We start from the raw sequence: 24,775 nt of genomic DNA, 5'->3' as shown, positions 1-24,775 counted from the left end.
GCCACGATTCGTTACCTGTATAGTGATTGGACACATCGGATTCGTCGACCTCCCGGGTCTAGTCCAAGGAAGGTGGCAGTGTACCATGTTCTTCTTGGTGGGAGTGGACCGGGCGTCTCGTTTTCGTAGTCTAATCCTTTTTCGCGCGAAAAACAGACGTCTTCAACTTCGGTCCCCCGGATGCGAGTACGAAAAAGGGTCTTGGAGGCGGAGCATTGGGATGACCCTGGGAAATTTTAACAGTACAGGTCTGTCGAGAGAAGCTGCAGGCAACCACGAAAAAATAGAAGCTGCGTCGTGCAGTTCAGTGTTTCCACAATTGTAGTTCTGTCATTTTTCAGTGAGTGGGTGACGAGATCGCGAGCCCCGTCAACAATTCTGGGTGTTTTTAGCCAAGCTTTTTTCCTCCGTGCCGAAATTTGACCCGCGTCGACCAGCCGGTCTCGTTTTCGTTTTCGTATTCGTAGCAGCCACCGAACCGCGATTTCAGCCTGCTTCGTTTTCCTTGTCATTTTGAGGTTTTGCTTTGTTTTATTGTGGGTGAGTCGTCGGAGCGGAATGACTTATGTCCGTGGCTGGGACGGAACAGGGTGCGTTCTTTGCGTCCGCAACAAAAAGGACAGAGAAGACCTGCTAGAGACAACAACTCAGACTCATACAGGTCATTGAACTATTGTTGACTACCTGGGTCCAGATACTGGTAAGCATCGTTGAGATTTCTGCTTCTTCCTTCCATATTAGGAACAGTATGAACACGACGTGTATTATCTCATTGTCAGAGGACTTTTTTCCTTTTTAAACAAGAAAGCGTTGTACGGAACGAGAGGAGAGAGTCCTGAGTGACCAACAAAGAAATCGGGTATCTACCTATTTCTGGTACAAACTCCCGATAAACAAGGCACCACAATCGTTCCTCTCCACTTCCCTCGACTCGGCCGTGATCTCACCCATGGCGGCCTTGACGATCGACCGGGCGATATGATCCGGGTCCTCGACCTTGCCCTCTTTGGCCCAGACGTTGAACCTCTCCCGTTCCTCGGGCCTCATCACCTCATCGTACTCGCCGTTGAAGATCTTGTCCACCATGGGCGACTTGGTGACGAGAGGGAGTACCCCAAACACGTCCACGACGTCTTTCTCCTCGTGGGCGAGCAAGTGGATGAACCGAGTCAGGGCGGCCTTGGACGTGCAGTAGCCGCTCCAACCACGGTACAAGACCGTCGAATCCACGCCGCTGGTCACGACGATGACGGTGGGTCTTTGGTTGCTGGCTTTCCTGGACGCCGTCAGGTGTGGCAGCGACTGCTGGACGAGGTCGACCACCGAAAAGTAGTTGATGTCAAAGATCTTTCTGTACTCCGTCATGGGAACGTCTCTGATGGTTTGGACCGGCAGCATCGTTCCAATGCAGCTGATGAGATGGGTCATTGCGCCAAAATTTGCCATCGTCTCCTGGACCGCTTTTTCCACGACTGATGTCTGCGGGAGGGTTTGTCAGTACATGGCCAGTCACAAGCATAAGAGCAGGTCAGGGCAGGACGGGGACCGCGGATATTCTCTTACGTCGCACGCATCTCCATAGACGGTCTTCAGTTGAGTCCTCCCATACATCGTCTCCAACGCGGTCAATTCAGGCGTCGGGCATAATGTCAGGACTTGAATTCGTGGCGTTGGTTGTTTTTCCAGTAGTTGAGTGAGGACGCATAACCCGATTCCACTGCCCGCTCCAGTCAGTAGTACCGCTGGTGTCGACATCGAGTCTCAATGTGGAATAGGTCTTGTGGCAGGTGTTTACTCCAGTCAGGGTGCTAGTTGGGTATCAATCGCGAGAATGCTCGTGTGTGATGATGTGTTCAATGGGCAAAGGGACTTTGTGATGCAGGAGATACAAACACTCTTCTCTTCATCCACTTATTGTATTCTATACCTTCCATCTCGTTCAAGGTAAACCGCTGGCCGCGGGGGATGAACAAAATATCCTGGGGGCGCCTATCCCCGCTGTCACGGTGTTCAGCGAACATCGCCCCGGAGAGAGGCGCCACCTTTGACGTTCTTCAGGCATATTGAAGTTCTGTAATGCAAGTATTTCATGAGAACCATCATTCTCTCCCTCCCTACCTCCCCCCCCCTCTCTCGGTCATACTCGTCGAAGGGTATCCAAGACGACTGCGTAATCAATCCACTAAATCCGGTGTTTGTTGGTGGCACATGCTCGTCTTCTAGGGCCCTCGGACCTGAGACAACAGGGAGCCTTCCAGGGGCGGCTCTCACTCTCCAACTGTCAAAGAGTCAAGACTCACAATCGAGATTCCCGAATGCTTCTGCAAAGCTTGTCTCACTTATTCGGTCGCGGTGTTGCGTGCCTGTTTGATCATCTCGGTAACCCGAGTCGAATTGTAGATCGCAGAACCCAGACCTTTATTAGACGCCCACCAAAGTCTCGTCTCGAAAGAGACCCTCACCTCCACATAAATTCGTCAGGACTATGAGACGAGAAAGTCGCCGGATAGCGCGGAGAGGTGTCTTGTCTGAAATGCTCGCCACGGCTGGTTATGCGAACTTCGAACCAGGAGATGACCCAAGGTGACGTGTGTCCTTTGACCTCCCTAGTGGTGACGTTACCAACAAGTCGTAAACCTACTCCATAGAATGGATGCAAGGACTACATCAAGCTTCGGCAATCACGAAACGCACATGAGACACGTCCTCGGCTTATCGCTTACAGTGCAAGAGATTGGTCGATCTCGCCAACACCTGCCGCCTCGGCTCGAATTTCGATTCTCATGAATGGCAGGTTCAATGGTCGACCGCATCGAAATCGGTTGGACCCATGAAGACACGCAAGGGTAGGAGAGTGGTGGTCTTCAACGGAGGCCAACGCGGAAACGACGATTGGTTTATTGAGGGTATCCTTAACGGGGTGAGATATTCCTATGAACGTGACAGCAGCAAGTCGACCGGAAGTATTGTGGTTTCTGAAAAGATTCTCATTCCTTCACCTCGTAAATCTCGTAGAGCGAGCTCATGTGGGTATAATATCTAAATAAATGATAGTCGCGACAAGCCAAAAAGTCGTTTGTTCCTTGCGGAAACAAAGCTCTGCTGTCATACATACAACTTGCAAGAACGCAGCAGCAATCGAAAAATCCTCAGGTCGCACTCCTGGAAACGTTCCACAGAATGTTGCCCACTTAGCGCTGTCGCAATGCTCGAATATTTTTTTGAGAAGCCAAAAGTAGTATCGGACCTTTCTTCTGTTGTACAACGATGCTGGAACTCGCCCAAAAAAAAGAACGTGGAATCTAAAAATTTTCCTTGCCCCAGACGAAGTTGTACCCTTTGTCACCCTCACTGTACATATTGCACTTAATGTGCAATTGAGAGCCGAGGCCCTTTGGACCGCAGAAGAACACGCCAGCCTCGCCAGGTGAATGTAGCTTTCGAATTGCCCGGAAAACCATATCCCAGTTTGGACGGCCAAAGTTAGTAGGGGTACGAAGACCGGTAATGGCATCGGTGTCAGTAGAGTTGAGCATGATGTTGTTCGCGTCTGCTGCGGATATTTTGGCAGTGAGGTACTAGAACTTGTCAGTAACTGGTTTCAAGTCAAAAGCGGTGAACAACTCACAGCATGGATCTCGATCTTGTGTTGCTTGTCTTGCGCCTCAATGGCCATTAGAAGACTTTTGAACCATTCGAGAGATCCAAAGTCACGGCAGACCCAGAAAAAGTACACTTTGCGTAGGCGTGTATTGCCGTCGTTACCAGCGCTCATGCGGTACCAAATCGATTTCAGAATACTGGCGAATGGCGTCACTCCAATACCAGCACCGACCAGAACGGCGGTCTCGAACTTGAACACATCCTCGGAGGCCGATCCAAATGGACCGTCAACATAAATTCGGGGCAAGAGTTTCGTCAGGCCAGCGCCTGGTGCCATAGAAACCACTTCTGAGCGCTGCTTCTTTTCGCCAACTTCACCTCCTTTTCCACCCTTACCTTCTTCGCAGCCAAGCGCTTTGCCGAGGGCTTTGGTGAAGTTGCCGACCATGCGGACGTGGACGGAGATGTAGTCCTCCTCAGGAGCCGACGTTAAGGTGAAGGGATGGTATTGCCAGATAGAGATTTCGGGACAACACAAGAAGATATACTGGCCAGCCCTGGTTTTGGTTCTCTCCTTGTGCATTTGAATCTCGACGACGTTACTGGGATGTTGAATGACCTTGGTGACATAGGTCTTGTGACGGCCACGGATCTCTCGAAGGACCCGTTCCAACAGGTATGCAAAGCCGCCGTACATCCAGTACTCCCAAAAGACACCTGTACCGAAGCAAAAGGGTGCGGAATCGGCCTTAATCATACAGAAGGCCCCGTGGATGGACCAGAAGCCGAAGAAGATGACGAAGAGATGGTGTACGGACCAGAAGCGTTCGTAGTTCGCACGCCGAGGCTTCTCAATCGAAGTGAAGACCATGGCCATTAGAGAAAACAGCATGACGTAGCCGGACCAGCCGGGACCAGTGAAAAAGTTGATTTTCAAGAACCCAACGAAACCGAGCTTTTGCTTAGCTGCAAGTTGGGCAAAGTTGTGCCAATGCGCAATGGTATGGACCCAGGTGAATAAGACAATTGAGTAGGCCACGGTCTTGTGAAAAGTGATGTTCTTGTCGAAAGGAACGATACTGTTGAGAGGTGTTTGTCGCAACAAGGATATCAGGGTCCGGCAGACGGGAAAGAGGATCAAAGCCACGTCGAAATGTAAGACCAATGCCGCAGCTCGCGCAATTGGATACGTGATCCCAAATGTCGCGCGGGCGTTTGTAAGGTTGTCCTTCAGCTGGTAGTTCATGAAGCCGAACGCAAATATCAGTCCGTGAACCAGCACGAACACTCCCACCACCACTCGTCTTGACCCTTCATTGACCATCCATCTTTCCAACTTCTCTTTCAAGGTCAAGTCTCGAGGCGCTTCTCCGCTGACCTCCCCCGACAACAACAACCTCGAGAGAGGGGTCGACCGTGTTCGTTCCGACATGACAGACGTTCTCGACATTGTGTTTGATCTGGCCAAGGGCTTTTCCAGGTAGTACATAGGAGCATTATTATGCGTCGTGGTATTCGACCGTCCCAGCGGCACCTCGTATAAGTATGGCGGCGGTGGCGTAGACTCCATGGTTCTCGCTTTTGAAAAGAGGAGTCCACAGCTCTGACGTTCGGCCCTAGCAACCCACAGTTCGTCTACGTTGCTGCGGTAAGATCGAGACTCGACACACAGACCACAAGATGGCTGCGGTTTTTGAAACGCACACTTGACACAGAATTAGTCTGAGAGGAAATGACGATGTTTGGGGACATTGGTACACGTACCTTGGTCGTGTGTCCACCGCGGACGCTCTGTAGAGTCGCGTCAACAATGAAAAGCAATAATAAAACCTATCTATCAAGACAGTTGGGCCAAGAAGAAGAGAATGATCAACGGTAAACAAATGGAAGATCAGGGCGGAGAAGTCATAGATAACTAGGAACCCTGTGCACGGAGACTGTAGAATATACTGTGAGCGCTTGAAGTTGCCTCCAGGGCCCAGTAGGTCAGCAGTCTTCGCATGCACGAGATAGGGGGCATCAATCGGGCATGGCTTGTGGGCTCCGTGGGTGCCATCGAAGGCTGGTTCCTAGGGCGAGAAAATCATCCTAACTGGACGCGGGACATGATCCTTGGGTGACAGCACGTAGCCACCAAAGTCCAGACGCTGTGGGTGCCGCCATGGGACGATGTTGAGTTGGAGCTTCGCAAGAGTCGAAAATTGAGGTTCGACGCCGTGATTTGCAGAAGAAGCGAGGTGGATGGCTATTGGTGAAACACACTAGGGGCGAGGAGACGCTTCAAGACGACCCAAATATCCACGGCCTCGCAGTCTCTGTTCGTCACCCAGCCTTACCCCCTGCTTGCCGCCCAGGGTCCTTGTTTCAGTACTGCAAGGCTCTCGAACAGCTTACGTCCATGCTGCTATTCTGGGCCAAAACAGCACCCATTACGAGTAGTTGGCACCTACGAGTACGGCTCTAGAGACGGGCTATCAGTGCCTCCTACGCCATGTCTACCGGCTCCATCCGAAGGCGACGGTGGTCGCAAAAAGCCAAGAACATCAGTCATGCTGTACGAGGATTCCGTACATGTCAAGTCGCTGACATGTCTTCTATTGGAACTTTGCAATCCTCCAATGGGCCTGGACAGATCCTCCGTCGGGCAGACTCTAGACATAGTGGCAACGGTGTTCAGTCACAATCGTCATCGATGGCTCCGGACCAACGTGCAGCAGCTGACAAAGAACGAGCGATAGAAACAAGATGATTGGCAATAATCTGGATAGCAGAAGCACGTTGTTATCCCTAAAGCACGCCCTTAATGTAATGCATCATAACAGTTCATCCCAGATCGTGCCATTGGCACACGGCACCCCTTTGCATCGTCTACGCCCGTGTCTCCGGTGGCTCTCATCGCATTCTCTGAAGTGCATTTCGCACCATCGCCCCCCACGAAACAGAATTCGTCGTTGCAGTCTTTGCCTTTTGCTGCACAGCAAACCCGGGTTTCCAACCAGTGCACTGAAATCATGCCGTGAATCGAGCGCAGACCAGTCAACACTTTTCACCCAGCTCAAAAATTAGATTGCAAACTTTCTCGTCCATTCCCTCGCAGTTGCCTCGTATCGAGCGCGATCGGTCTTGTACACATGGGCAATTTCCGGAACGAGAGGGTCGTCAGGGTTCGGGTCTGTGAGCATAGAGCAGATGGAAAGGAGAACTGTTGCACTGAGTCAGCTTGTGCCCATGATTACATTCAATGATGACTTGTACCTTTCGATATCGTTAATGCCGGGCTCCATTGGTCTCGGAGAATGTCCAGACAGATACTGCCGTTTGAATTGATGTTGGGATGATAGATTCGGGTTGTGAAGTTGACCTTCGGTGGCTTGAAGGGGTAGTCTGTCGGGAAGTGGATGGACAGGAAGAATACACCGCCTTGGAAAGGGCTGTCACTCTGCAGGGGCTGTTAGGACAAGGTCGAAGCCAGTTTCAGGTGCATACTTACAGGACCCATGATGGTTGCTTGCCAGTGAAACTACAAATGATATATTAGCCATTTATCCCAGGACATCCATCCATCGACGCCGGGGCGCGTGACACCATTGGGGTCGCCAGTCGCGCCGGCGCTTTAGGAATTTACATACCAAATCATCTCCCATAGGGCCTGCCGAGCATGATGAAGGAGGATCACTATATGACCGATCAATCAGTACCTGATCCCAAAGTAAAATTGTCTTATCAAGCCTCAATCTTGCGGTGACCTAAGTCACCCGGACAGTTCGGACATGGAAGGGACATACCGGCCAAGGTCTGCGAGTTCCTTGTTGATACGCTTCAACGCCATGGCTTAGATCTGGTGTTCTGTGTAGATGCGGAGGAGGATTGAGGAGTGGTAAGGTGCACAAAGTCGACCGAAGGCGGGGCTGCAAACTGAGTCAATACCGCAACAAAAGTTGGTCCAGCGAGAGGAGGATGGGCGGAGGGACGAACCTGAAGTGATAAGAGGAGATGAGGAGTATTAGAGGTGTAGGTAAGGTGGACAGTGGGGGTTTAGGGAGTTGTTGTCAAACACTTGATTGTGAGAAAGTCGTTCAGTAGTGGAAGTGAAGAAGAAAGGGACTTGGTGATGCTCAGCCGACGGCGCAGTAGAAGGCAAACTTCTTGGCGATGAAAGAGCCTTGGAACATGCTGGCACTGCCTACGGTGTCCAATGACGGCGAGCTTTGGGCCTCAGTTCCTCAGTTTTCGCTGCCCTCGCCACCAACATCAGTCATCCGGAGTTTGCTCAACTTGCGGACGGGCCATGACAAAGCAGTCTTTTACTGAAGTTTTATTCACTATCCCGTCATCAATCTCAACTCGTTGATTTGTGTTTCTGCGACTTCAACACAGGCACGGAGTATCTATCACTCCTCTCAATACGCATCCACTGATGCTATAGCATCAAGCAACACAAATATCTGACTGTTGCCTAATGCTGGGCTGAAAATTGATCTTACGGCTGCAGGCGCCAATATGATGCCTTGAGCTACCTCTATTGCGCTACTGATATGGAGGGACGCCGCCCTACTACACGAACGGCTGAATGCCAGTAATTGCTCGTCCCAAAATCAGTGAATGGATGTCACTCTGTCTTTCGTAGGTTTGCGTAACGAAACGGTTCGACACATGCCGCCCAATATAGTACTCATCACTGACAGCATTACCACCGAGCATCTCTTGGAGGTGTCGAGCGTTGATCAAAGCTCTGTCGCAGTTCGGTCTTTTGATCATGGAGATCATCTCGGGTGTGAGTTTGGCTTCATCCTTCAGCCTGCCGACCTGATAAGCTGCGGCTAGTCCATATGCTATGTCTGTCGCGGCATCGGCTAATTTCTTCTGCACGAGTTGATACTTGGCAATGGGACTGTTCTTGAACTGATTTCGTTCCAAAGCATACTCGCGAGCTCGAGCCAAACAATCTTCTAGAGCCCTCATGGTACCCCAGGCGATACCATATCGCGCCGAATTAAGACATGCAAAGGGGCCTTTTAATCCTTCAATGTCGGGAAACATGCTCTCTTTCGGCACAGGACAATTATCAAGCTGCATCGATTCGGTCGACAATGCTCGAAGACCACTTTTGCTCTTCAATGGTAGCGTCGTCAGGGTATCGAGGGGGCACTTTTCGTGTGCAACGAGGAATCCTCTAATCTTTTCAGTATCTTGAAGCTTCGCCCAGATCAACAGCACCTCCGCAATCGGGCAGTGTATTATCCATATCTTTGCTCCCGATAGACTGAAGAATCCCTTATTATGAGGATGTGGTTTCGCAATCGTCTCCATTGAGCCTGGGTCTGAGCCGTGATTGGGCTCTATCAATCCGAAACAGCCTATCAATTGCCCTTTGGCGAGCTTTTCCAGGTATTTGTCCTTTTGTTCCTGCGTTCCGAACTCATCTATCGGGCTCATAACAAATGAAGATTGGACAGACATTCCTGATCGATAACCAGGGTCGACTGTTTCCATCTCTTGAAATGAGTCCTGGGGCCACTCTGGAAATTCCGGGGCAACCATACCCCTTGATAGTAGCCCCAAGCAAGCCCACCTCTCCCATCTCTTGCAGAATAACTTTGTCATAGTCTTCTTTCCTGTATGCTTCCAAGACCTTGGGCAAAAACTTTTCTTGACAGAATTAATGTGCTGTTTCTTGAATGGTCTGCTCCTCCTCGGTCAGAAAACTGAAGAAATTCAGGGGATCTTCCCATCTAAATGCTGTGGGAGTAGAAGCATTTCTACGACAGAGCACCCTCAGCGAGGCCAAGCGCGCCCGCATTGACATTCTCAGAGATGACTCAAGATGGACAAGAGAAATATAGTCACGTAGCGAGTGGTCTCCGAGACAAGAATGTACTTATAGGCACCGACAGCTTCGGGCTTCATGCTGTGGGAGAGCCGAGGCTCATCCCCAACCTCTGAAGTATTGTAGCTCACATGGTGATGATGGTGTCTATTGTAGTTCTGATTCTTACCAAATCGTAGTGTGGCTGTCGTGGCGTTCTGTACCGTGCGGGTATGGTAACTGGCTAACACGTCATTATTGGAAGTGCGCGGTACGCGACCATTGAACCATTTACGCGCAGCGGCGGACTTTTTGTTCTCTGCGCAGCCACTCCAACTTGAACCGATCTACAACGACACCGCACTTTCGCAAGCATGGGTATCAAAGGTAATTTATGTTTGCCCGGCATTGAACTCGTCTGACCCTCTTACAGGACTTTACCATGTCATCGCCGACGAGGCACCAGATGCGATCAAGAATGGTGAGATCAAGAACCACTTTGGCAGGAAGGTCGCAATTGTAGGTCTCATGGTTCCGGCAACATCCCCACGCACTGACAATGGCACAGGATGCGTCGATGAGCATATACAGTTTCCTGATAGCAGTTCGCTCGGATGGCCAGCAACTCATGTCAGATACTGGCGAAACCACCTCACACCTGATGGGCATGTTCTACCGGACTCTGCGCATGGTCGACAACGGCCTCAAGCCTTTATACGTCTTTGACGGAGCGCCGCCCAAGCTAAAGTCTGGCGAACTTGCGAAGCGATTTGCCCGGAAGAACGAAGCGAATGAACAACATGAAGAGGCGAAAGAGACTGGCACCGCAGAAGAAGTGGAGAAGTTCTCACGAAGAACCGTGAGAGTGACCAGAGAACACAACGAGGAATGCAGAAAACTACTCAAGTTGATGGGCATACCGTTCATCGTCGCACCCACGGAGGCAGAAGCACAATGCGCGGTTTTGGCCCGGGCGGGCAAGGTGTATGCAGCCGCATCCGAGGACATGGACACGTTGACCTTCAATTCGCCAATCTTGTTGCGACATCTGACGTTCAGTGAACAACGCAAGGAGCCCATCCAAGAAATCCACCTCGACAAGACATTGGAGGGCTTGAACATGGACCGAAACCAGGTAGATATGATGGCACGCGCATTCGGACAATTGACTGACTTTCCTAGTTCATCGACCTTTGTATTTTACTCGGATGCGACTACGTGGACCCAATCCCCAAGGTTGGCCCGAATACGGCGTTGAAGTTGATTCGGGAACACGGCTCATTGGAGAAGGTTGTGGAGTTCATGGAAAATGACTCGAAGAAGAGATACACCATTCCTGACGATTGGCCATACAAGGAAGCGAGAGAGCTATTCCACCACCCGGATGTGCGATCTGCCGAGGATCCCGAGTGTGACTTCAAGTGGGAAGCACCTGACGTGGAGGGCCTTGTGCAATTTCTGGTCAACGACAAAGGCTTCAACGAGGACCGGGTTCGGAGTGGCGCACAAAAACTGCAGAAGAATGTCAAGACGGCGCAACAGTCTCGGCTCGAAGGGTTCTTCAAGGCGGTTCCCAAGACCGAAACGGAGAAAAAAGACCTGAAGCGTAAACACGACGAGAAGATTGCTGAGGCAAAGAAGAAAAAGAAGGAGGACGCAAAGACCAAGAAAGAGTCCAAGGCGAGGACGCATATATCGACATGATGGCCTCATTTGTTGCAATGGGACGGCGTCGAGGACCCGGGTGAATTTCAAGGTCATGTGACTGGCAGGAGAATGATACCAACGAGAATATTTCATCGCAAGGGCGTTCGGCGGGGGAGCATAAGGAGAGCGCAGGGAAAAGATGGTGGTCCTCAGTTCGGGATGATCGGAGAGGAGATGCCCGTTGAGGAATAAATGGCACGTGCCTCGCAGGTCGAGATAGACTTGGCACTAGTGATGCTGGAGGCTTTGCGTTTGTTCACATGACTCGCCATGAGCTCGAGAGGGGGCATTCCGAATGGTCGAGCTTGATTCATCGTCTGCCCAACTCTTCGCCATCACCTTGTGGACGAAGCATTCCTGTAACAATAATAGCAAAACGATGCCCAACAAGGCAGAATATGAGATACAACGTGATCAGAACCCGATCAAAGGCCGATCCTCTACGACAGCATTAGATTTTATCTTGGCCTACATTGACCTGGAGAGGACTGACCCAGTATCGTCGTACTATGGAATGTCGTAAACAAGGTCTATGAAATAGCCGAGTGCATGAGGAAGGAATCTTGGCAGGTCAAGGTCCAACAAAGACCATTTGGGGTCACGAGAGGGAATAGTAAGACTGAAACCATAAGCCGTGGGAGGTCAACACGAACAGACACAGGCCACACGAGAAACTGAAAGAAGAAAGGTGGGTACGCTGGTGGTCAGACCTCATTCTTCGAGATTAATGGGATGGAAAATACCGTGACACGAAGAGGGAGGAGAGAAAAAAGAGCGAGGGGAGGGACGCGAGGGAAGGGAAAACGTGAGTGGACAAAAACAAAGCGTGGAGGGTGGGAAGGCACAAACAGCTTTGAGAACGAGGCAGCGCGTGATCTGGCACGACGATTGATTATTGTTCTGGTGCTGAACTGGGAACTCGATGATTTTCCCCCGTCGCCTCGACCTTTTCCAACTGTTTAGCTTCCGCCCATTGATGCGGAATTGTGATTGGCTGACGGGCGGAGGAGCTGGATTGATCTGATTGTCCACGGCACGTCACATGCGAGGTATAAACATCTGCGTGTCCCCCGCTCGCCGCGCGCTGCGAGTACAGCCCATCACCCATTCCATTCTGCTTCCTCTTCTTTCCGCCTCAAGCTAACAGTCTCCCGTTTACTCGATCCATAGCTATCTTTCGCCCTTGATCTATCTATCAGTCGATCCATCAACACCACACCATCATCATGCCTCCCAAGAAAGCCACCGGCACCGCTGCCGCCACCAAGGACAAGAAGCCCGCCGCCGCCCCGGCACACGCTTCATACAAGGGTGAGTTTGCCCGCCACGGCGCGTCGCATGATCGCGAGAGCCTGTTTGTCGTTGTCGCACGTCAATGCTGACCCTGCCTGCCAGATATGATCAAGGACGCAATCATCAACGTGAGTCAATCCCATTTGCGACACCCTCGGCGCCGTCGGATCTGCCTACCTCATTGTCCAAAGGTGCATGTGAGATTGGCGAAAGAGTCGGAATGTGTTATTGGAAGACTGCCCGCTGGAGAATACCATTGCTGACGTGCCTTTGTCACAAACAGCTCAAGGAGCGAAATGGAAGCAGGTCAGTTATCCCCCGTCCCTCGTCGTCGGCGGCTCGAGGTCTCTTATCGCATGACTTGTTTGTTGACACCTCTATAGCCGACAAGCCATCAAGAAGTATGTCAAGGCAAACAACAATGTCACCATCACATCCGAATCCCAATTCGACTCTCTGTTCAACAAGGCTTTGAAGTCGGGTGTCGAGAAGGGTGACTTCCAACAGCCAAAGGGTATTGACACCTGCACTCATACGCATACTCGAGCCTGCGTGCTGACAAGTAATCTCAGGTCCCTCAGGTCCCGTCAAGCTCGCAAAGAAGGAAGCCAAGCCTGCCGAGAAGAAGGCCGCCGCCCCTAAGGTCAGTCTGAACCATTCAGACCTTATCGCCGCCATGCTGACCCTTGTGTAGAAGGAGAAGAAGGACGAGAAGCCAAAGGCCACCAAGGCAAAGACTGTCAAGCCCAAGACCGCCGCATCAAAGGTCAAGAAGGCCGCTGCCCCTAAGAAGGCTTCCGCCGCCAAACCAAAGGCCAACACCGCTACTAAGAGAGCCCCCAAGACCAAGACGAAGACCGAGACTGTATGTGTGACCGACTCCGATAAACATCCGGTGAATATTAACATTACCACTTAGGCCCCTGCCGTCACAGACGCCCCAACAGTTCTTAAGAAGACGAAGTCAGGGCGCGTCAGCAAGCAAAAGACCACTTCTGGCACGAAGAAGGCTGCTCCCAAGAAGGCAGCCCCCAAGAAAGCTGCCGCCAAGAAGTCGTCTGCCACACCCAAGAAGGCAGAGGCCTCTGCATGAACTATAACAGGGCTTCATGTTGATGTTATGACCTGACGTGTGTTGCTTTTGCTTTTTCCAAACTTCGTGTGTGTGTATGTGCTGCTTTGGAGTGATTATGTTGATGGGACATGACGTTGGGTGGTGGCCGGGTGTGTGGGGCGTTGCTGATTGCCATGAAAGGGCCGCTCACTTTTGGTTGCCGATGTGTCTTTTTTACATAACCTCGGGGGCGTGCTGTGTTTTCGACGCGTTTGGAAATTCGATGGCTCAAGATGGGGAATCTCGGCGTTATTCGTGATGTGATTGGTTTTTTTGGGACTGGAATACGTATGGGACAAACGCAGGAGATGCAGAAATTCAGGGGCGCAAAAAGGTGTGTGTGAGTGTGTCTTGACAGTGCACGAGAGATTATTATCCATCAACGGCGCATCTCATCTCGTCTCCTTACTTTTGTATAAGAGGATGGATGAACGATGTGGGTGGCAACCTTTTGCATTTTTCGATCTTCACACGTACACAGTCAATCGAAAATGCCCCTTGTACAGACACTAGTATTACCACACCATTTTGCGCGCGCTTTTCAGTATAGCCCGGATTTTGGGGGGACTTGACGCTCTGGTGTTGATCTTTCGTCAGGGCAATTAGGTAATCACATTCTTTCCAAAACAATGTGATGTCATTAGTCATTCGGTCGGTAAACCTACCCGTACTGTTGGGAAGTACAATAAAGTGCTACTTGTAGTTACTGTTCCCACATCTCGTACTCGTACTTGGTTACTCGAGGTACGTGGACGGCCAATCTACCGGCATTCGTTCACGACACGAATCACTCGTGTTTGGTCACTGGCGGTACTACCCGTACGCGACAAATGTTCATCGTCTGGTCCACTTGATCTTGAGGTCCTCGAACCGGTTCATCTGCAGGGTCAACCTGGGCGAACTGTCTTCCATGACGGCCTCGAACCTCGCCTTGACCTGGTCGTCCGTCTCGTCGTCGCGGAGCCGGACAGGCGCGAAGGTGTACCTCTCGCACACGGTCAAGAAGACGCCCACGAACTCGACCTGGGCCATCTTCATGCCCGGGCAGACCCGCGGACCCGCGGACCACGGCACGAAGCTGCCCTTGGGCATCGTCCTGACGTTGGCGGCGATGGTCGACTTCGCCGACCCCGGCTCGACGGAGGGGTCGAGGATCCAGCGCTCCGGGCGGAACGCGTCCGCGTCGTCGCCGTAGGTTTGGAGGCTGCGGTGCAGGGCCACCGAACTGAGGTAAATCACGACCCTTCGCGGCAAAAAGTACGACCGGAGGGACGTGGCAACGGCGACGTCTTGTGTTTTGTTGACCTGTTTGGCGATGTGGACCAACGGTGGGAAGAGGCGCATTGTCTCGAGCTATCGTTGCTCGCGGTAACGGCACCCAGGGGTCAGCATTCGGCCTTTTCTTTCTCTTTTGGCAACACTCGTGTCCACGCGAAACGTGCGTGGCTTTGTGAACATGTCTGCGTGGGGAAAGAAGACTCACCATCAACGCTAGACAGCGTGGTAGCCGGGGGAATGTGTCGGCGTACTCGAGACTTTCGGTGGGCTTGTCGCCAATCACCGCCTTGATCTCCTCGTACAGCCAATCTTGGTACTTGGGGTACGTGGCGAGAAGCGCCAGCGCATACGCCATCGTGTTGGCCGTCGTGTCGAATCCTGCCGCGGTGAAGATGAAGAGGTTACCCAACATTTCATCCTCGGTCAGGTACTGCGTCGACTTGGCGCCGTCGGCGTCGGAGAGTCGAACGAGCAGGCTCATCAGGTTGGTCCTGGCTTCGGTGGCGCTCTCTTGCACCTTACGTTCGTTCTCGAGCATTTCCTTGGTAAGTTGGGGGAACTCCGTCTTCGCCCGTCCAATGTCCTGCCAGGACGAGGGGAGGATGGACAGCGTGAGCAACCTGGTGGGGAAAACGGCGCCGACGATGTTCTCAACCACGATCTTGGTGGCTTCCATGTAAGTGAAGCGTTGGCATTGGCGTTTGGGTTGTGACGTGGCATCATCCTTCCAGGGCCGTCGTATCCCGAACCCGGCCGTGCCGAGGACATTGATGGCGAGCGCTTTTCTATCGAGTCCACATTCAGTAAGGTGAGAGCGAATGCAGATTCTTGCAGACCAGAGGTGACCAACGTGGAGGAGGAGAAGGGGAAAAACTTACAACCCACGCACCGTGTCATTCGTCACTCCCTGTGCCTCGTCCACGTACGAAGCGACCATCTCGCGGGCCTGCCGTCGAGACTCGCCAAACACCAGACTGCTGATCTTCTCATTGATGTTGGGCGCGATGAGCTTGCGTTGTCGAGACCACCGTTCGCCGTTGGTGGTGAGGAGGTTGGGTCCAAACACGCCCATGATGACGTCTCCAATGTCGGTGTTTGGGAAATCCTTGGGCCGTCTGAGCACCTCGCTCACCAGGCCCGGGTCGACGGTGTTCAACTCGACGGCGCCGGTGGTGACGAGGACGAAGGCCGGGCCGTATTTTTGGAAGATGCCGCTCTTTTCTCGCCATTCGAACCCGTACGACGCGCAGTTGACCCGCTCGTAGAGGTGCCTGGGGAGGATCCTTTTGTACAGCGGGTTCAGAGGTATACCGCTCGCCATCCAAAGTGGGTTGTAGTTGTTGATGGGGCAGACGAGGATTGGGAGACCCGTCTTTCGTGCCACGAGGTAGTTTCTCACAAGGCTGTAGACATTGGACAATGCCCACAGGCCAAGTAGGAGAAGGATGATCATAGCCCAAGTCATGATCCTGAATACTCGTTTTCGTTGACTCGTATGTGTACCTAACCTAGCCCTAGACTTTTGAACAACGGAGCGTTGTTGATGACCTTCTGCTGGTGTGTAGGCAACAAACCAGTCTTGTGAAACCCCGTCGGAGATATAAGTATTCCTTCTGTCAGATTCGTGCCTCGCCTATTAGGTACTTGCCTTTTTTTTTCTATTTGTTTTTTCTGTCTTGTCTGTCTTGTCTCTCGTCGACATGGCTTTAGCAATATTATTTCAATCAAGCGCTCGATGGCCGCGCTGTTCGGTCCAACAAAGTCAATCTATATATATTTCGTAACCAACCATCAGCACTAACAAACACGGCACCCCGTTTCTCTGTTACTTAGGTATTCGTGCGGACGTATCCAACCTATCACGAAAACCAATTTTTATCCGAAAATGATCCAGGGGGGTCAGGGTCACCATAAGGCGCAGGTTACACTCCGTACAGACAGCTAGGTATAAAGTACAACTGCCGTGCCGCTTACGAAATATATATACCCAACTTTGGGATTTATGGAGTAAGAAAACAACAAAAACAAAAGTACCGCCGCCCTGCCCCCCACAAGAGCATATCTGTCTGTCGGTCAGGTTTCGAAACCCCCTCTTGACCGCCTCGAGAACAAGTCCTGTGTCCCGGTTCGTGCGAGTAACGGACTACTACAATACGGAGATAGTACAAATCGATTCCATCTTGTAAAGAACAAAACCACTCGGAAAATCTATCTACCAAGCTCATTGGCCCGCCGCGTACATAGGCATAACATGTACATACCATGACTTGACCCTCTACCATTGACCAGTACAATAGCTCAAGATCTCGAAAGCCCCGCGGCGTCGCCATTAATCGTAGGCTACAAGTTACGGTCCATCTACCAAGGCTTGCATATCTATCAGCTTGTAGCAACATTCATGTCGTGTCTGAAAGGGGTATAACAGTCCCACGTTATGGTTGGTTACAATACACCTTTTCCTGGGCCATCAACACACCGTTTCCCCAAATTTTGGCTTCTTGATCATCGTGACAAGGCAATATCATCAATCCGTAAAATCATCTTGACCGTCTCCGCTGCCAATTCGATGGCGCTGGTGCTCACGAGCAGAGGTTGGAGAACCTTCTCGTCCGCAATATTCGTCTTGACGCCTCCGCTCCTGATGCTCACACCAGCGTTCTTTTCACCCATCTCATGTCGGTGCCGGAGCTCAGTCACCACCTTGATACTGTTCAGACCGGCGTTTTCCGCCAATGTGGTTGGAATCACTTCCATAGCGTCGGCAAACGCCTTCCAGCAGATGGCTTCGGTTCCTGTCAACTCTCGTGCTTGCTTCGCTAATTGCTGTGCGACTTCGATTTCGGGGGCTCCACCGCCAGCTATCAATGCCTTTTTCTTCACCAGACAACGAATGACACAGAGTGCATCGTGTATCGATCGGTCGGCTTCGTCGAGGATCAAGGAGTTGGCCCCGCGCGCTACTATTGACACGGTCTGATTTTGTGTTGCGGCAGTTCGGATGCCGGTGATCTTCACATATCGTGCACCAGAGGATTGGACCTCTTCTACCAAGTCCGCGCTTCCGAGCTTGTCCTCCGTGAAGGTGTCGATGTTGGCGATAGGTTTGCAGCCTGTGCTCTTGCATAGAAATTCAACCTCGTCTCGCTCGATATCTTTGATCGCCATGATCTTCAATCTAGACAGGAAGTGCAGAGACAGGTCATTAACTGCGTCTCGAAGGATGGATTTCTGAATGAGCAGCACGTTGCACTTGGTCTTTTGAATTTTCTTGACCATGTTGAGTAGATATGTCCTCTCCTCTTTCAGGATCTTGTCCATCTGTCGGTAGTCATTGACAACAATCTGGTTCTCCATATCAGGCTTGGGGGGGCTCAGCTGGAATTGAATCAACGCGATCCGAGCCTTTTCTATTCTGGTCGGGCCACCACTACTCTTGATAACAGGTTGATTTAGCACCAAGCCATCAATCATCTCTGAATCTTCGATAGTACCACCGACTTTCTTGACGATGCGGATGTTCCGTAGATCTACATTGTCTGCGGTCTTTGGGTCGATCGTCTTCAGCACAGAATCGACCGCCATAGGACCTAGCAAGCCGGAGTGTTGTGACACAATTTTGGAAGACAGCGACGTCGAAGCTGCTTGTAGAAGTGTGGTCCGATCCGTCAGGGATATGGGTTGAGACATGCTGTGTAGTATCTTGACCGCCGCGGCCGCCGCCCTCTGGAACGACTCTGAGATGATGGTGGGATGGATGCCTTTTGCGAGTAATCGATCGGCGGCTCCGAGTAGGCTACCTGCGATGACCACAACGGAGGTTGTCCCATCACCGGCTTCAACATCCTGGGCTGCACTGAGGTCCACCAGCATTTTTGCTGCAGGGTGCATCACACTCATGCTCTTCAGCATGGTGTTACCATCGTTTGTGATTAGGTTCTCGCCTTTCCCAGATTGAATCATTTTGTCCATTCCTCGGGGGCCAAGCGAGGTTCGAATGGCATCGGCCACGGCTCTGGCTGCCATGATGTTGGCATTCCGGACAGCCATAGGCTTCTCCTTGTCCTAAACGAGGTCAGAAAGTAGTCCACATGCATTTCGAGATGGGTTCGCACCTTGAATGCCGCATTTCCACCACCGCCAACATTGCCTTGAATACCCAATGCAGCCGCCATATTGGCCGTTCTCTGTCAATTTATTCCTGGCTCAGATAGTGCTGGATCGTAAGAGATTGCGTGGTGGGAGAAGGGTAATGCCTACTGCGAAATTGTCAATTGCGTTCGGCGGGCACATATAAATTTCACGAGTGCAGAGTTTAGGCGGGCGCAGGCTCAGAGTGCTTTGACTGTGACCGCATTGGCACTAGTGGCGCTTGACTGGGTCCGCAGCTAAACGACTCGCTTCCTGCGCATTCAGGCACCGCGCGATTACGGAGTTCCTCATCAAATGGTCAACACTCGCCATCACAGCATTTGCACACATCAATCCTCCTGTTTCTGCATCATCCTCTTTGCCAACATTAAACACTAGAGGGAAATTTTGATACAGCGCTTGCTCCTCCACAGCTCTTCACCCTACCAAGTTCTCAAAATGCCGAGTGCCACCGGCCAGAGCTGGGAAAAGTACCAGAAGACCTTCGCCGACGATGAAGAGCCAGAGAAGAAAATCACACCTTTATCAGAGGAGTTAGTTGTGCCAGAGATATATGTACATATTCGCTGACTGAATACAGGGATATCCAAGTATTACGGACGTATGGAGCTGCTCCGTACGCAGCCGCGTTGAAGAAGCTCGAGAAGCAGATCAAGGACAAACAACAGAGCGTTAATGAAAAGATCGGTGTCAAGGAGTCAGACACAGGACTCGCCCCTCCACATCTATGGGATATTGCCGCCGACCGACAACGAATGTCCGAAGAACAACCTCTCCAAGTTGCACGATGCACCAAAATCATTCAAGACGAGAAGGATCCTGACAAGAGCAAATACGTAATTAACGTCAAGCAGATCGCCAAGTTCGTCGTCAATCTGGGAGAGAGAGTCAGTCCTACAGATATAGAGGAAGGCATGCGGGTAGGCGTGGATCGACAGAAATACTCCATCATGCTTCCCTTACCACCAAAGATCGACCCCAGCGTTACCATGATGACGGTGGAAGACAAGCCCGATGTGACATACGGAGATGTTGGAGGCTGCAAAGAACAGATTGAGAAGCTCCGAGAAGTCGTGGAAATGCCTTTACTGTCTCCAGAGCGATTTGTCAGTCTGGGTATCGATCCGCCCAAAGGAGCACTACTTTATGGACCTCCTGGTACTGGCAAGACGTTGTGCGCTCGTGCGGTAGCCAACAGAACCGATGCCACCTTTATTAGAGTCATTGGCTCTGAGCTGGTACAGAAGTATGTTGGTGAAGGTGCACGAATGGTTCGAGAACTGTTCGAGATGGCGCGGACGAAAAAGGCATGCATCATTTTCTTCGATGAAATCGACGCCATCGGTGGCGCTCGATTCGACGATGGTGCGGGTGGAGATAACGAAGTCCAGAGAACCATGTTGGAGCTTATTACTCAATTGGATGGTTTCGACTCGAGAGGAAATATCAAAGTCATGTTCGCTACGAACAGGCCGGCCACTCTTGATCCTGCCTTGATGCGACCAGGTCGTATCGATCGTAAGATTGAGTTTGCGTTGCCGGATCTGGATGGCCGTGCGAACATTCTCAGGATTCAGTAAGTTTGGGTGGACATGTTTTACTTCTTGACACTAATTCGATATCAGCGCGAAGAGCATGTCCGTCGAGCGTGATATCAGATGGGAACTGATTGCCCGTCTGACCGGTCAAGCGACAGGTGCCGAACTGCGAAGTGTGGCGACAGAAGCCGGAATGTTCGCCATTCGAGCGAGAAGGAAGGTTGCCACGGAACAAGACTTCCTGCAGTCCGTCGAGAAAGTCGTATGTATTGCAACTATCGATGATGAGCGTTGTGATATACTGACTATGATTACAGATCAAAGGCAACTCCCGATTCAGCTCTACGAGTAAGTTTGCAATCTCTCTGTTTTCGTTTTGGTTGTCCCAGACATTTCTCTAACGCTTTCTGGTAGATGTTTACGCTCAATACAATTAGCGGCCTCTTTTGGTGGTGTTTTCGGCATAGAAGAGCATGGATTTGCCTGGAGTTTGTCAAGAGTAGATCTTCGACGCAAAGACCGCCCTGGGTGCGATGGTCGTGTAAGAATACTTTCAGAATGCAAAATATTGCACTGTATTTCGTGTCTGGGTCTGATCGATTCTCTTTCTACGCCTTGTCTGTGATTGTCCATCCAGTAATGAGCCAGAATAAAGTAGTAGATTGGCTTGTACAACTGCTCATTCGATGCACCACACTGGAAGAATTGTTCGGCAGAATTGCTGTGAAGATCGTACACTCGTGCTGATGCAGCCAGCCTGGTGGCACTGGTGGACAGGATATAGCTACCATCGAGATTGTAAATGGTATACCTGACGACCGACGTTGATCACACTGGTATTTTCTTGCCTCCAAAGACTTTGCCCCCTTCGGAAGAGAGGGAGTACTTGTATATGGAGTAATTCGGGTAAGGTCGTGGAATGTGGTGATAGGGAAAATACGGCACCAATAATATGGAAGGCCTTGACAGGGCAATTATCCGACCTGCCATTGGTCATTCCCAAACCTTGACTGCGTTCTCGGCTCGGCTTGGACGCTTCATTGACGCATTCGAGCTTTCCACCACAACTCTTTCGCCTTCATCCTCCTCTCCTGCCCTTGTGTGCTTCTCTTTTTCCTCTGCTTGTGCTGGGTGCGTTGAAGCCGCCACAAGATGAGTTCTTCAACCATTCTGCGGAGCCTGACTCCTGCAAACAAGGTACGCGGAGGAGCTCGTTGTTCTTGATCCGGTGCTGATCCGATGCGATAGTTTTCTCGAGCTTTCAGACCAACAAGAAGACATTTCTCTTCAACGAGGCCGGCTGGTATGAATCCTGTTGTGCCTTTTCCTTTTGGCTAGCTGCTGACATCCATTAAGCGCGCATTGTCGCAAACAACCCCCTCCGTGCGAAAGAAGCCTCACCTCACGTGTCTAGCAAATATGCAGTGATCGACCATGAGCATGTTCCTCCCTCCTTGGTGATGTCACGATGGACTCCTAACATGAGACAGGTATGATGCGGTCGTGGTTGGAGCCGGCGGCGCAGGTCTGAGAGCCGCATTCGGTCTGGCAGAGGCAGGTTTCAACACTGCCTGCGTTACAAAGCTTTTCCCCACAAGAAGTCATACCGTTGCCGCACAGGGAGGTATCAATGCTGCCCTGGGTAACATGCACGAGGATGACTGGAGATGGCACATGTACGATACCGTGAAGGGGTCCGACTGGCTGGGCGACCAAGATGCTATTCATTACATGACGCGCGAAGCACCCCGATCGGTTATCGAACTCGAAGGCTACGGCTGTCCATTCTCACGAACCGAAGACGGCCGGATCTATCAGAGAGCCTTTGGTGGTCAATCACAAAAGTACGGCAAAGGTGGACAGGCTTACCGATGTTGCGCTGCTGCTGACAGAACTGGTCACGCCTTGCTGCACACGCTCTATGGCCAATCCCTGCATTACAACACCAACTATTTCATCGAATACTTTGCCCTGGATTTGATCATGGAAGGTGGCGAGTGCAAGGGCATCCTTGCGTACAATCAAGAAGACGGCACCCTGCACAGATTCAAGGCGAAGAACACCGTTTTGGCCACGGGTGGCTACGGTCGGGCCTACTTCAGCTGCACATCTGCCCATACTTGCACTGGTGATGGAATGGCCATGGTCGCTCGTGCCGGTCTACCCAACCAGGATCTTGAATTCGTCCAGTTCCACCCCACCGGTATCTATGGTGCCGGCTGTCTGATTACCGAAGGTTCTCGAGGTGAAGGTGGCTACCTGCTCAACTCCGAAGGTGAACGATTCATGGAACGTTATGCCCCTACTGCCAAGGACTTGTAAGTCAGCCTCCACTCGACTCCTTTCTTTCGCATGGCTAACAGCGTTCATCGTAGGGCCTCTCGAGATGTCGTTTCCCGATCAATGACCATGGAAATTCGTGAGGGACGTGGTGTTGGTCCTGACAAGGATCACATTTACCTCCAACTCAGCCACTTGCCTGCCGAAATTCTCCACGAACGCCTTCCTGGTATCTCCGAGACTGCCTCCATCTTTGCTGGTGTCGATGTCACCAAACAACCAATTCCTGTCCTTCCAACTGTCCACTACAACATGGGTGGTATCCCGACCAAGTACACCGGTGAAGTGCTCACGGTCAACTCCAAGGGTGAAGATGAGGTTGTTCCTGGATTGTTCGCTTGTGGCGAGGCTGCCTGTGTCTCCGTTCATGGTGCCAACAGATTGGGTGCCAACTCGCTGCTGGACTTGATCGTCTTCGGACGTGCCGTGTCGCATACGATCCGCGATAACTTCACTCCGGGCCAGACGCAAAAGGAGATTGCAGCCGATGCCGGTGCCGACTCGATCAACGTTCTCGACAAGGTCCGTGAGTCGGACGGCCCCAAGAGCACCTACGATGTCCGAAGCGCCATGCAAAAGGTGATGCAGACTGATGTCAGTGTTTTCCGAACACAAGAGTCTTTGGACGAAGGTGTAAGAAGGATCAACGAGGTCGACCAGACGTTCGATCAGGTCGGTATCAAGGACCGAAGCATGATCTGGAACTCCGACTTGGTGGAAACTCTTGAACTGAGAAACTTGTTGACCTGCGCGTAAGTTCTTCTTTAAATTCCACCCCGTATGAGCATTTACTAACCATTGCCGAAATAGCACTCAAACTGCGGCATCTGCTGCCAACCGTAAAGAATCTCGTGGTGCTCACGCTCGTGAGGACTTCCCCGAACGTGATGACGAGCACTGGATGAAGCACACTCTGTCATGGCAAAAGTCACCACATGGAAAGGTCGATCTTGGTTACAGAGCGGTTGTTGGTCACACCTTGGACGAGAACGAATGCAAGGCGGTTCCACCATTCAAGAGAACGTATTAAACCTGAAGTGGCATGTGTTTAGGGATGAAGGGGGATTTTGCCCTCCGTTTATATGCTGGTTGGAAAGTTACTATACCATGACACAAACAATGTAAAAATCATCATATTCTCATAAACCATTATGCATTTGATAGCCTGTGCCGGTCATTCCCCTATAACATATTCACACCCTGGTTCAAGATCAGCTGGGCCACGGTCGAAAGATAAGGAAAAGAGCTAGCCACCTTCATTGCCCATCCACACTTCGTGCACTTTGCTCGCCGGTACGTCTATCCTCGCGCCCGCCCCGAACTTTTCCTTTGTGGGGTTGGAATCTCGTGGGTAAGTGATGGTTAAACTGCCTTGACGGATGAGGTGCGTCGTTAAGCCGGAATGAGAGTGCGGAGGGTAATGGACAAGAGGCCCGTCTGTCCACGTGAAGACGTGGTTGAAACCCCATTCCCGAACGGTCTTTTCGTCTTCTGCACGAGAGGTCGTCTTGGTAGAAGACATCGATGAATGTGTTCTTAAGATGTTGTCGTTCCTGTCTGGATTGACCATACGCTTCACGGAATACACATATGGAGTGGCACTTGTACGAGAGCTGTGAAAAAGACCCAGAGTCATAAGAGATATTGTAGATGGACGACAACGTGATATATAAAATTCATTACGTAGGCCAAGGAAGGATTTTAACTCCTCCATACGACTAAGACGAGTTTCTTTTTACACGAGGCTGCACATTATATTCCCTCTACAAGTATCTACCCACGGAGTATGCGTGATCCCTCGTGTTAGTTGTAATTTTCTGTGTAGCCTTCCCTACCTACGAAGGGGACTGATGATGATCTTCAACATTATACCATACGACATCATTCGAGACTCGGCTTAAACGTAGGATGCACAACCAAGGTACTTCGTACTCGTCCTCACAATCA

At 51.3% G+C, this 24,775-nt stretch overlaps 11 protein-coding genes across 11 annotated transcripts; 4 read left to right on the top strand and 7 right to left on the bottom strand.

The window, feature by feature from the left end:
• Nucleotides 1–867: 867 nt before the first annotated feature.
• Nucleotides 868–1,777, bottom strand: PV06_09411 (uncharacterized protein; the record flags this gene model as incomplete). Its single annotated transcript, XM_016410859.1, has 2 exons — nucleotides 1,564–1,777; nucleotides 868–1,479 (listed from the first exon to the last, which is right to left on the bottom strand). The coding sequence occupies exons 1-2, from the start codon at nucleotides 1,753–1,755 to the stop codon at nucleotides 868–870; spliced, it is 804 nt and encodes a 267-aa protein (XP_016258666.1). The 5' UTR covers nucleotides 1,756–1,777.
• A 1,187-nt stretch (nucleotides 1,778–2,964) lies between these two features.
• PV06_09410 (uncharacterized protein) lies at nucleotides 2,965–5,814 on the bottom strand. Its single transcript, XM_016410858.1, has 3 exons — nucleotides 5,368–5,814; nucleotides 3,629–5,308; nucleotides 2,965–3,578 (listed from the first exon to the last, which is right to left on the bottom strand). Exons 2-3 carry the CDS (start codon nucleotides 5,171–5,173, stop codon nucleotides 3,303–3,305), a joined length of 1,821 nt encoding a protein of 606 aa, XP_016258665.1. The 5' UTR covers nucleotides 5,174–5,308; nucleotides 5,368–5,814; the 3' UTR covers nucleotides 2,965–3,302.
• A 234-nt stretch (nucleotides 5,815–6,048) lies between these two features.
• On the bottom strand, nucleotides 6,049–7,711 carry PV06_09409 (ubiquitin-conjugating enzyme E2-16 kDa). The gene is made up of 6 exons (XM_016410857.1): nucleotides 7,579–7,711; nucleotides 7,389–7,511; nucleotides 7,233–7,278; nucleotides 7,094–7,123; nucleotides 6,859–7,042; nucleotides 6,049–6,805 (listed from the first exon to the last, which is right to left on the bottom strand). The coding sequence occupies exons 2-6, from the start codon at nucleotides 7,430–7,432 to the stop codon at nucleotides 6,666–6,668; spliced, it is 444 nt and encodes a 147-aa protein (XP_016258664.1). The 5' UTR covers nucleotides 7,433–7,511; nucleotides 7,579–7,711; the 3' UTR covers nucleotides 6,049–6,665.
• Nucleotides 7,712–8,105: 394 nt separating this feature from the next.
• On the bottom strand, nucleotides 8,106–9,586 carry PV06_09408 (uncharacterized protein). The gene has a single exon (XM_016410856.1). The coding sequence runs from the start codon at nucleotides 9,205–9,207 to the stop codon at nucleotides 8,158–8,160; it is 1,050 nt and encodes a 349-aa protein (XP_016258663.1). The 5' UTR covers nucleotides 9,208–9,586; the 3' UTR covers nucleotides 8,106–8,157.
• Nucleotides 9,587–9,624: 38 nt separating this feature from the next.
• On the top strand, nucleotides 9,625–11,601 carry PV06_09407 (flap endonuclease 1). Its single transcript, XM_016410855.1, has 4 exons — nucleotides 9,625–9,796; nucleotides 9,843–9,928; nucleotides 9,978–10,544; nucleotides 10,592–11,601. The coding sequence occupies exons 1-4, from the start codon at nucleotides 9,784–9,786 to the stop codon at nucleotides 11,111–11,113; spliced, it is 1,188 nt and encodes a 395-aa protein (XP_016258662.1). The 5' UTR covers nucleotides 9,625–9,783; the 3' UTR covers nucleotides 11,114–11,601.
• A 291-nt stretch (nucleotides 11,602–11,892) lies between these two features.
• Nucleotides 11,893–14,256, top strand: PV06_09406 (uncharacterized protein). Its single transcript, XM_016410854.1, has 7 exons — nucleotides 11,893–12,427; nucleotides 12,512–12,537; nucleotides 12,693–12,715; nucleotides 12,793–12,923; nucleotides 12,982–13,052; nucleotides 13,104–13,274; nucleotides 13,329–14,256. The coding sequence occupies exons 1-7, from the start codon at nucleotides 12,343–12,345 to the stop codon at nucleotides 13,500–13,502; spliced, it is 681 nt and encodes a 226-aa protein (XP_016258661.1). The 5' UTR covers nucleotides 11,893–12,342; the 3' UTR covers nucleotides 13,503–14,256.
• Nucleotides 14,257–14,357: 101 nt separating this feature from the next.
• On the bottom strand, nucleotides 14,358–16,266 carry PV06_09405 (uncharacterized protein; the record flags this gene model as incomplete). Its single annotated transcript, XM_016410853.1, has 3 exons — nucleotides 14,358–14,876; nucleotides 15,007–15,586; nucleotides 15,680–16,266. 3 exons carry the CDS (start codon nucleotides 16,264–16,266, stop codon nucleotides 14,358–14,360), a joined length of 1,686 nt encoding a protein of 561 aa, XP_016258660.1.
• A 736-nt stretch (nucleotides 16,267–17,002) lies between these two features.
• On the bottom strand, nucleotides 17,003–19,079 carry PV06_09404 (T-complex protein 1 subunit delta). The gene is made up of 2 exons (XM_016410852.1): nucleotides 18,914–19,079; nucleotides 17,003–18,863 (listed from the first exon to the last, which is right to left on the bottom strand). The coding sequence occupies exons 1-2, from the start codon at nucleotides 18,971–18,973 to the stop codon at nucleotides 17,304–17,306; spliced, it is 1,620 nt and encodes a 539-aa protein (XP_016258659.1). The 5' UTR covers nucleotides 18,974–19,079; the 3' UTR covers nucleotides 17,003–17,303.
• Nucleotides 19,080–19,236: 157 nt separating this feature from the next.
• On the top strand, nucleotides 19,237–21,136 carry PV06_09403 (26S protease regulatory subunit 7). The gene is made up of 5 exons (XM_016410851.1): nucleotides 19,237–19,483; nucleotides 19,531–20,526; nucleotides 20,576–20,750; nucleotides 20,806–20,836; nucleotides 20,903–21,136. Exons 1-5 carry the CDS (start codon nucleotides 19,389–19,391, stop codon nucleotides 20,923–20,925), a joined length of 1,320 nt encoding a protein of 439 aa, XP_016258658.1. The 5' UTR covers nucleotides 19,237–19,388; the 3' UTR covers nucleotides 20,926–21,136.
• PV06_09401 (uncharacterized protein) lies at nucleotides 20,741–24,467 on the bottom strand. Its single transcript, XM_016410849.1, has 3 exons — nucleotides 24,083–24,467; nucleotides 22,358–24,028; nucleotides 20,741–22,311 (listed from the first exon to the last, which is right to left on the bottom strand). Exons 1-2 carry the CDS (start codon nucleotides 24,462–24,464, stop codon nucleotides 24,003–24,005), a joined length of 408 nt encoding a protein of 135 aa, XP_016258656.1. The 5' UTR covers nucleotides 24,465–24,467; the 3' UTR covers nucleotides 20,741–22,311; nucleotides 22,358–24,002.
• On the top strand, nucleotides 21,549–23,998 carry PV06_09402 (succinate dehydrogenase [ubiquinone] flavoprotein subunit 2, mitochondrial). Its single transcript, XM_016410850.1, has 6 exons — nucleotides 21,549–21,685; nucleotides 21,737–21,791; nucleotides 21,845–21,926; nucleotides 21,979–22,806; nucleotides 22,864–23,580; nucleotides 23,639–23,998. Exons 1-6 carry the CDS (start codon nucleotides 21,641–21,643, stop codon nucleotides 23,856–23,858), a joined length of 1,947 nt encoding a protein of 648 aa, XP_016258657.1. The 5' UTR covers nucleotides 21,549–21,640; the 3' UTR covers nucleotides 23,859–23,998.
• Nucleotides 24,468–24,775: the final 308 nt, after the last annotated feature.

Source organism: Exophiala oligosperma (genome assembly GCF_000835515.1).
Source record: "Exophiala oligosperma strain CBS 72588 unplaced genomic scaffold supercont1.10, whole genome shotgun sequence".
NCBI lineage: Eukaryota > Fungi > Ascomycota > Eurotiomycetes > Chaetothyriales > Herpotrichiellaceae > Exophiala > Exophiala oligosperma.
This window is presented reverse-complemented; position numbering and strand designations above follow the sequence as displayed.